General features: G+C 33.6%; 1 protein-coding gene across 1 annotated transcript; it reads left to right on the top strand.

Moving 5' to 3' along the window:
- The first annotated feature begins 5859 nt into the window (after positions 1-5859).
- LOC146900625 (ammonium transporter 2 member 3) lies at positions 5860-8439 on the top strand. The gene is made up of 4 exons (XM_085735937.1): positions 5860-6471; positions 6850-6921; positions 7256-7541; positions 7658-8439. The coding sequence occupies exons 1-4, from the start codon at positions 5860-5862 to the stop codon at positions 8212-8214; spliced, it is 1527 nt and encodes a 508-aa protein (XP_085592063.1). The 3' UTR covers positions 8215-8439.
- The last annotated feature ends 2109 nt before the right edge of the window (positions 8440-10548 follow it).

Here is a 10548-nt window from a genome sequence, read left to right on the forward strand (position 1 = left end):
GAACTACGGTGGATTTGATCCCTTAAAAGGGTACGTAGGCAAGGAAACAATATTCCTTCAATTCAAACAAAATAAAAATTCAAACATCTTCTTCTCCCTCCAATTCTTCACTTAGTAAATTCTTAGGTGTAAATATCATTTTTCAAATAGCATTTAAAAATAAAGCGCGCGCGTAGAAAGTAAAGACGGTTTCTATAGGATACTATAGTCGTTATGGGTGCCTAACACCTTCCCGTAGCGAAAACAACTCCCGGACCTCGATTCTCAAGGGTTTTGCTTATTTTTTCCCTTCCCAAGAAAAAATGAGATATCAAAGGTTAAAAAGGTTCAAACTTAATCAATGTTTGACACCCGAAAAACCAAGATAAAACATTCTCCATACATTTTTTCATTGCAAAATCATTAATGATTCTTTCATAATCAAGATTCTTTAAAAAAAAAATCAAAAGAAATCAAAGCAAGACTATTTTGTGGCATAGTAGATCTCAAATAAGATTTTCACAATTTCAATTTAAAAAAACTTCTTTCGGTAGATGCAATAGAAAATTGAATAATTAATCTTATTTTATGTGTCGTGCATGCATTAGGAAAACAATTCAATATCATATAACTTGTAAAAAAAAATAAATCAATATCATATAATTTGATTTGATTCATTTGTTAAAACTTCTCTAATGACTTTTAATTCTTACAATGAAATTTCACCATCAAGATCATAAAACCATTATGTTCTAAGTGTGGTTCAAAAAGTTTGAACAAGATTTCAAATTGTTATCATAGAATTTTCCAAATCATTCAATATTCAATACTATATACATTTATATATATTTAGATTTTTTTTTATGGATATGTAATCATAATTTTAATTGTCCAAGAGATGTTAGCTCATTGGTTACAATTTGATGTATTAATATTAGTGGAACCAATAATCATATTACAATTGTTTCAGGTTGGATTTGAACTTTTCCATTCCCCACTTTTTTTAAATATAACTAATAATCCATTCCCCACTTTTTTAAATTTAACTAATAATATAAATTGGCTATTCAAAGTATATTTCGGTGCCCTAAAAAAAATAGGCCAGGTTCCCCACACTCAGGATCGCCTCTGATGCTACTAGCTCACATTCAGACATATTAAATATAGTCAAAACACAAGAAAGAAGATGTCTTATTGGGTTCTTAAATAGTATAAATATCAATTTTTAGAAATTTTTGCAAACTCAATTTTTCCAAAATCCTTTTTGAGAATCAGATAAGTTATAAATATCTTTTAGAAACAAGATAACTTTTTATTTTAAATAAAGAGATAATGGAAAGAGAATATCAACACGAGATATATATACGGTAGAAATTCTTTGAATTAATACTCGGTAAATTAATAAACTCTCTAAAATAATAAATTTGTTCGGTCCCAACTTGGGCCAATGTAAAAAATTGAAAAACTCGATAAAATAATAAGATAATAATTTTTCGAGAGATCCCTTTATAATTTTCGGTCCCAAGAAAATCATAAATTAATAATTCATAGAAACTGAAAAAAATATATTAAGAATACATTGAACACATTTGTTCATCTTGTTTACATTTACTGTACTTCAAAAGTCATTATTGATTTTCAATGCATATGAACACAGTAGTTACTAATTTACGTTGAGTCCCAAGATTCGCTGCAACGTAATTCTAAGAGGCATAGACTAATTTGCCTTTTTGTTTGGTATGTACAGTATAATTATTTAAAAACTCTTTAAATTAATAATTATTAATTTATCGATAAATTAATAACTCTCTAAATTAATAAATTTCTCCGGTACTGACATTATTAATTTATAGAGTTTTAACTGTATTGCTTCATTACTAATCTAATGGTTAGTTTAATCCCTTCATCCGGGAGAAGATTCCCTCTAGTGAAATCATCTACAGTTTTCTCCAGTCAAAGATCCAAACCATTAAATATACTATCTCTCTTGATTTTAACATTTAATTGCTCCTGTGTATTTATTATTCAATGGCTAGGATCACACTGGACCCTCCAGTCACAGTAGAGGATCCATTCCCCCTTCATCCTATAGGATTTCGAAAATTGCTTTTCTGACATAGAATACTTCCAATTGACACATGGAAATGACCATTTTACCCCCAGTGGCAGTTAACAGCCGCTGGTTAATGCGCCGGCAGTTAACAACCGCTGGAGTCTTCCAGCGGCAGTTAACAGCCGCTACGTGCGTTCTAGGATGCACCGTCCTTTTCACCATTCAACCTTTTTTTTTGTTCATTATTTTATATAAAATCCGAATAAAATTCGAATAAAATCTAACGTGAATTCAAATAATTAAAATTCGAATAAAAACTAACGTGAATTCGAATAAATATTGCGTATCGAATAAGTAAATTATAATAAGTACACAACATTAATTCAAATAAAAATGGCGTATTGAATAAATAAATTCGATAAGTACACAACATTAATTCTTAGACAATTTTATTTACATATAATTTCATCTACGTTACATTACATTGTGGTATCATTACATTACATTACGTAAAAGATATGTACATCAACTATCATTACATTACATTCGGAAATGTACCTTCCAACTGCAACAATTATCTTACCTTTGAATGGGGTCAATTCAAACTAGCTAAAAACCAGGACTCCGACATTCGTCCAGAAGTGTTATTGTTCCATTCCAAATGTTAAATTCTTGTTGGTCTTGGTTTTAAATGATAGTATCTAAGTGCCAACGGAATGAGGTCCAGACCTTGACACTTCGATACCATCATTTAAACGAAGCCAACAAGAAATTAACATTTAGAATGGAACAAAAGCACTCCCGGGCGAATGCCGGTGTCCTGCCATTTAACTAGTTTGAATTACCCCATTCAGAGGAAGACAATTGTTGTAGTTGGAATGTGCATTCCAACTACAACAATTGTCTTACCTCTGAAATGGGGTAAATTCAAACTTACCAAACAAGTGGACTCAAGCATTTTGCTGGGCATTCATGCTTTCCTTTGAAAAGAATAAATTTTTGTCAGGCTTGATTTAGATGATGGTATTCAAGTGCCAATGAAATGAGGTCCATTCCTTGACACTTAATACCATCATCTAAGCAAGCCTAACAAAAATTTAATCTTTTCAAAGGAAAAACATTAATGCCCAGCGAAATGCTTGAGTCCTGGCCGTTTGGCAAGTTTGAATCACCCCATTTCAGAGGTAAGACAATTGTTGTAGTTGGAATGCACCTTACTCTAACTAATGACGATCTTCTGGCGGAATCAAGCTGTTGATGATATCTTCAGTTGATCTCAGCAACGTCACCCGCATATCAATCCACTGGAACATGTTGTGCTCCCAAAACATGCTCGTCACGTTTTCGTTGTTCTTTAACTCCACCCAAGTGAATGATACCCTCCCCTCGTCGAGCGTCGGACGTTTATACCGGACGTTTTGCACCCTCCTTGTGTCTCTGGGGTTGACTCCTTGGTTGAATTCATTCAATTGATCCTTGAGACCTCTTAACGTTACATCAAGGCACCGAACCTTCAACCTCTGAGGTTCTCCACCGTTGAATTCTGCATGAACGTCGATCCATCCGGCCATTGTTTCAAATCTACACACATTGAAATTAAAAATAATCAATGAAAAACTCATTCAAACACTTGTAGTGAAAATTTGACATAAACCCTAAAAATCCTAAACAAACCCTAAAAAATTTATAAAATTCAAAAAAAAAAAATTATAAATTCAATCAATATAACTTCATTATAACATGTATTTATAATATATGTTAATAGTATTTCAGATCTACAACATAACTATATTAAAAACAAATATTCAAACCCTAAAAAATTTAAAAAATTCAAAAAAAATTATAAATTTAAGCAATATAACTTCATTATAACAGGTATTCATAATATATGTTAATAGCATTTTAGATCTACAACATAATTATATTAAAAACAAATATTCAAAATTTAATAATTAAACAACAACTAAAATTATAAACATATAAACACATATACTAACTAAAATGTATGACAATAGCATAAGTGATAACTTACTTGTGATTTAGTGGAAGAAATTTTGGATGATTTGGTAGAATTTTTTTAGAGAGAGTGAAAATTTGAGAGAAAGATGGTGATGGTGATGATGGGTGAGTGTCTGGATTGTGCTACTGACTTGGAGTTATCACGAACACCAGCGGCAGTTAACTGCCGGCGTGTTTACCAGCGGTAGTTAACTACCGCCAGGGGCAATATGGTCATTTCCATGTGTCAATTGGAAGTATTCTTTGTCAAAAAAGCAATTTTCTAGGATTTCACTAGCAATCACACTGACCTAAAGTCCAAAACCTGATTTTGTACACATAAACCTTTTAGGCATTACGCCACTACTAGACAAGTTACAAATTCAATGAAGTATTTTGAAATTCAATTGTTTAACTCGCACATCTCATAAAGAGGATATGCAAATGAATTTCAAATACAATGAAATATCTCTATAAAAATGTACTTGGCATGATATGTACGGGTGCATATCGATGAAATCGAAAATCCAACGAAACCAAAAAGTATTCGGTGTTATCTGATTCGGTTCAAAATCAAACTGAATCGATCTAAACCGATCTCATCTCTCACTCAGGCTCACTTCACAATAATCAATCTTATTTCACTTTCTCTCAACTCTCTCCCAAAAAAGAAACCCTAACTGCCAGCCACACGTAACACCGTCGTTCCTCACCGTCACTTAGATCAACATCAACTGTCGCTCTCACCTCGGTTCCATCTCTTTGTTTGTTATTGTTTGAGTGTGATGATTTGAGTATGAATTGGCTTCTATTTGCTTGAAAGAATAATAGAAAAAGTTTAGGTCGTGCTTTTTGTCATTTCAACTTAGAAGTTGATGAAATAGATTTGATTTAGGGCAAATTTAGACTTATTTGAAGTTCAAGATTGCTTGTTAGTTTCTATTTGTTTTCATTTATTTCATTTTTCAGGTGCTACTGTATTAATTGTTATCATTGGGGTTTTCCAAGCAGAAAAATTTTGGAACTTTGGGGTGGTTACTTAGTATGTGTGTTAGGTTTTTTTATTTTTTTTTTCTTTTCATGTTGAGTGCTATCTTATTATGTATGATTCACAGTAGATTTGCCTGTCATATTAGTATTTTAGTTACACACAAGATTTTTGAACACCTCCATGGAATATGAAACATGGAAGGGGAATTAGAATATGAATTTTTTTTATTGTATTTTTAAACAACCGATAAACCAAATCAATTAGTTTGGTTCTGTTCCATTTTTTTTTATTGAAAACCGATCCAAATTGAGTTGTTACGCCCTTAATGATATCATTGGATGCTCATGTAAAAAATTTAACACTGTGAATGCATAAAATCTAATCTCTTCTATTATAATTTAATTTATATACATCGACGACGTAAAACGTTTTTAACATACATGATGCATCTAATCAAACCACGCAGTGCAATGATGTCATTTGGACTATATACCATATGTAGCGATTAAAACAAAGTCCATTGCGACATAAATGAATTGACAACTCTTGTCTCATTCACAAGTTACAAAACTAAAATTGACTCAAGCTGAAATTCTATGAGGTGGGCTAGAGAATCTTTAATTTAGGTTCATCAAAATTCAAAATAATAGAATTTTCAATTGAATCTTATTGCATCATCAAACAATGTCCAGCCACCGCAACAAGAAACCACAACTTTTGATGATTATTCCAAAGATACCTTAAGAAAAATGTCCAAAATTAATTATGCTATATAGTCCAAACCACACTCCACCAACCAGAAAATTTTCCTCAAAACTTAAGTCATTTTCTTTACATTATGAATTTTAATTCATCAAAGTATATATCTCATTTACCAGAATCACTTTTGCCAAATGATGCATCACCAGAATGGAACAACAAAGCAGACAATGCATGGCAACTAACAGCAGCAACATTAGTAGGCCTTCAAACTGTTCCTGGGCTTGTAATACTCTATGGCAGCATGGTGAAGAAAAAATGGGCCGTAAATTCCGCGTTCATGGCCCTATATGCATTTGCTGCTGTACTAGTTTGTTGGGTTTTGTGGGCTCATCAAATGGCATTTGGTACCAAGCTTTTGCCTTTTGTTGGAAAGCCAAACTTTGCCTTGAGTCAGAAGTTTCTACTTTCTAAGGCATCAACAAATTATTATTTACCAATGGCTGATTTTGTTTTCTATCAATTTGCTTTTGCTGCAATTACTCTGGTGTTGCTTGGAGGGTCTTTGCTTGGGAGAATGAATTTCTATGCATGGATGTTGTTTGTTCCTATGTGGCTTACATTGTCTTATACTGTTGGTGCTTTTACTATATGGGGGAATGGCTTTCTTGAAGGGAAAATAATTGATTATGCTGGGGGATTTGTAATTCATCTATCCTCTGGTGTTGCAGGTTTCACAGCTGCTTATTGGGTAATTGATTATAATTAATCTATTTCCCGTCCCCTCCAAAATATTAACTAAACAATCAAGTGGTTTCATTGAGCTCAAGTGATTAATGAACTTCAGTTAAACACAAATTATTCGGAAGAATCTGAGTTCAAATTTCAGCTCGATCTTGCCGAACTTCAGATACTATAACCCTCTTTTCCTAAAAGCCGAAGGGTTAAGACCAACTAAAAAATATTGAACTATCAACAAAAATTTAAAAGAATTTACTTTGCCTCTCCTCGCATTTATTATCCTCTAATCAAATGGACCACCCTTAGATATAAACTCAACAAAAATAAAATCACAATATATAGTAACATGATAAAGTCAGGTACTTGGATCCTTTGCAGTTTGCAGTAGTTGGCAGAGGTATTAGATTTTGGTGCAAAAACCAACTGTATTGGCTACAACAATGCAACTGCAAAGGACCTAGTTTTTATAACAACTTGTGTAACATGTATCATGTATGACATGCATTGGACTGTCACATATTTGAGTTCCACCTTGGAACACAAAAATCATTGGATGTCATAGCATGTTTAGAAAATTTGTGATCAAATTTTATTTTATACTAAAATTATGGTTTATTTCAAAACTTTACAAATTTAATCTATAAACACATTCAAGTAAAATTTTGCAGAAAATAATATAAAAAAAATCCAAATACATGCAAATTAATTTCAAAACACTTTAATTTTATGCTAAAATTATGGTTTGTTGAAGATTTATTCTCACTAAACTTCGTATTAATGTTGATGAATGGCAGGTTGGTCCAAGAACTTCAAACGATAGACAAAATTTTCCACCAAATAACATAATTCACATGCTTGGAGGTGCAGGGTTCTTATGGATGGGTTGGACAGGTTTTAATGGTGGAGCACCATTTCAAGTGGGAGAGATTACATCCTTGGCAATATTCAATACTCATTTGTGCACTGCCACGAGCATACTTGTATGGCTTTCCCTAGATATGGCTGTATACAAGAAGGGCTCATTGATAGGTTCTGTCCAAGGAATGATGACTGGTCTCGTTTGCATTACACCGGGTGCAGGTAAAGCTCACGTAAAATCACACATTCAACAGTTGCAAAATATGATTCTGAAGACTTCTTCCCTAAGCTTATATGTCCAAAAGTAATGACATTATTTTTACGTATGTATGTGACAGGATTGGTGGATCCATGTGCAGCAATATTGATGGGAGCTTTGTCCGGTTCAATCCCATGGTACACGATGATGGTGTTGCACAAAAAATCATCATTCTTTCAAAGTGTAGATGATACATTAGGAGTCTTTCACACTCATGCTGTGGCTGGTATTCTTGGGGGAATTCTTTCTGGTGTGTTTGCTAAACCTAAACTTTTGAGGATTCTCTATGGACCAGAAATTCCTTATAGGACTGGCTTATTCTATAGTTATTTTGATGATAATATAGGTCAAGGAATCAAGCAAATGTGGTACCAATTATTAGGAGCAATTTTTATTACTATTTGGAATGTTGTTATCACTAGTCTCATTTGTATTCTTTTAAATCGCTTTGTGAGTCTTCGAATGCAAGAAGAAGACCTTGAGGTTGGTGATGATGCTGCTCATGGGGAAGAAGCTTATGTATTATGGGGTGATGGAGAAAGAATGCGGCTCCCTCTTCGTCGAGATATAAGTCCAATAATTCCTTCCATTTCTCACCAAAGACATTCACCTCATATCAATAAAATTGATGAGTGATCTTTTTATCATTGGAGTTTCAAGTGTGAGTAAAAAAACTCATACATTTGATAGAAATGTATAAGTTGAGTAACTTATATGCGAAAGATGGCTCGTAAATCCATTTTTTTAAGATTTTGGATTAAGACGTGGTGTCCAAACCACTTGTATATAACTGCTTGTATACCACTCTGATACCATTATTGTATTCTCGTATCATCTATATTATATTAAGCATTGATAAAATGATCGACATGAATGTTGGACTTAAACTTTTGACAGCCATATCAAACTCAGATAAAATTTCTTTCGTTCCTCAAACACAATCAAAAGCAGGTGCTCAACCATAGATATAATTGATAACAAATTTTAGAAATACTAATTAGAGGTGTACTATTTTTCCTAAGCCACCAAACTAAGACACTCAAGAAACTACACACGCCAAAAAACTAACGAAAGATAATTTTTAAGCAACAACCAAGACATGTTGGTCAAGTATCCTAAAATTGAACCGAATAATCAAGTATAGCCAACTCGATTATACCAAAATGTCAAAAATACGTAAGATCGAGTAAAATTTGTACAAAAAAAGAATTTGTACCTCAAGGAACATAATTCAAATTATTTGGCTAGACTCAACCAGAGACGAGAAATAGTCCAACTTTTCAAAATTTGTAGTCCCGAATAACCCGCGTAGAGCCGTGAAGTCATTACTTAGTGAGAGACGAGAAACCCTAAATTAAATAGTCTCAAATACTCTTCAAAAGTGAAATTGTAACCAACGCAATATTCTGGCTTCGCTCCTTTCATGGCGGGCTACACCCCTTCCGAATCCATTCTGGCAAGACTCAACGCCTACGGTATCTCGCGGCGGGTAGTGTTATCAGAACGCCAGGCTACACTATTGCTTAATTTTCTCGACACTGACCCTCACAATAGACGAATGCGTAATCCCTGTGGTTACGATCACAACCAAATAGCATACCGTTCTTTGCTTCATTTACTGGATTTCGTCGACGAACGAGACATGCTAGATATCATAGACCACCACACACCTTACATCCATTCCTACATTTCTCGCTGCAGAGCTCTTTCGTTTACAGGCGAGTGGTTGGATCATTTGGAGCGTACCGTCAACTTGCATCAAGATCACAATGAGGAAGTCCGTTTTCGGGTTCATAGTAAACTAAGAGTTAACCAAAGGTTTTTTAATATATATGCTGAATATGAAGAATATGCTGAACATGAAGAAAAAGTTGAAGCGGAGGCTGCTGTCGCTGAAGCAACAATTACACTTGAGAGAATTAATAAAGAAAGAGAGATGTTGAGAGGATATAAGTACCGATTCCGTCGTTATTTTTATGATTTGAATGTATGTTTTGAATGAACTAACATTTCTTAGATTTCAGATACGTTATTTGAAGTGAATCGTCAATGTTAGTATGTTATTTGTTAATTTGTTAGTATTTGCGGGAGGTGAGAATCGAATCTGAGCCATTGTTATCACTCTACTACTTAACTCTTTGTTCCTATTTAAAGTGGGGATTAATGTTGACTAATTTTTCTTTTTGAATGAATGAACAATTTCTGATCTGATTGGTGAATGTTGTTTTTTGATTCTACGTAACAGTTGTCTAATTACTTTCATGCAACTCATGTTGAATTTTCTGCTTCAGGCTTGCTTGAATCAATCATATAATTGGAGTATTTTCTGCATTTTGTAGCGTATATATTGATTATACATTGATAACAAACAATGACTAATAATGCAATAGTTAATAATGATGGTATGATAAAATTATCATTGTAATAGTTAATAAGTGGGAGCCTTAGCGCAATGGGAACGTTGTTGTCACGTGACTGTAAGGTCAAGGGTTCAAGTCACTGAAACAACCTCTTGTGTAAAAAAGAGTGTAAGGCTGCGTATTGGTGGGTCATGGACCATGCGCATGCCGGAGCTTTAGTGCACTGGGCAGCCATAATAGTTAATAATGACTAATACTGGAGTTCTGTCTGCATTTCATAATGCATATATCTGTTATACATTTATGAAGATGAAGGTCAGTGGTAGGAAATTAATCAATGAGAGAGAAATCAAGAAGCCAATTGATTATAGCTCTGTAGGGCTGGAGTAAACAACACAGGTTTTTGAAGCCTTGGTAAGCCTAGATTTGATGCCATTTTGTAGGAAGTGGTAAATGGTGGACAAAGGGATGCACCATCTAATTGTATTTGTTGAGACATTGAGATTTCAGATGTACCATGCTGTGATATTTTATGTTTTATTTTAATGTGGTAGTGGAAGTTGTCTCTTTAGAAGTATGGGAACATCTCTTATTTTATTATAGTAGCCTG

The sequence above is a fragment of the Medicago sativa genome, chromosome 8 (genome assembly GCF_051527215.1).
Source record: "Medicago sativa cultivar Bolivia chromosome 8, Bolivia_mono, whole genome shotgun sequence".
Taxonomy (NCBI): domain Eukaryota; kingdom Viridiplantae; phylum Streptophyta; class Magnoliopsida; order Fabales; family Fabaceae; genus Medicago; species Medicago sativa.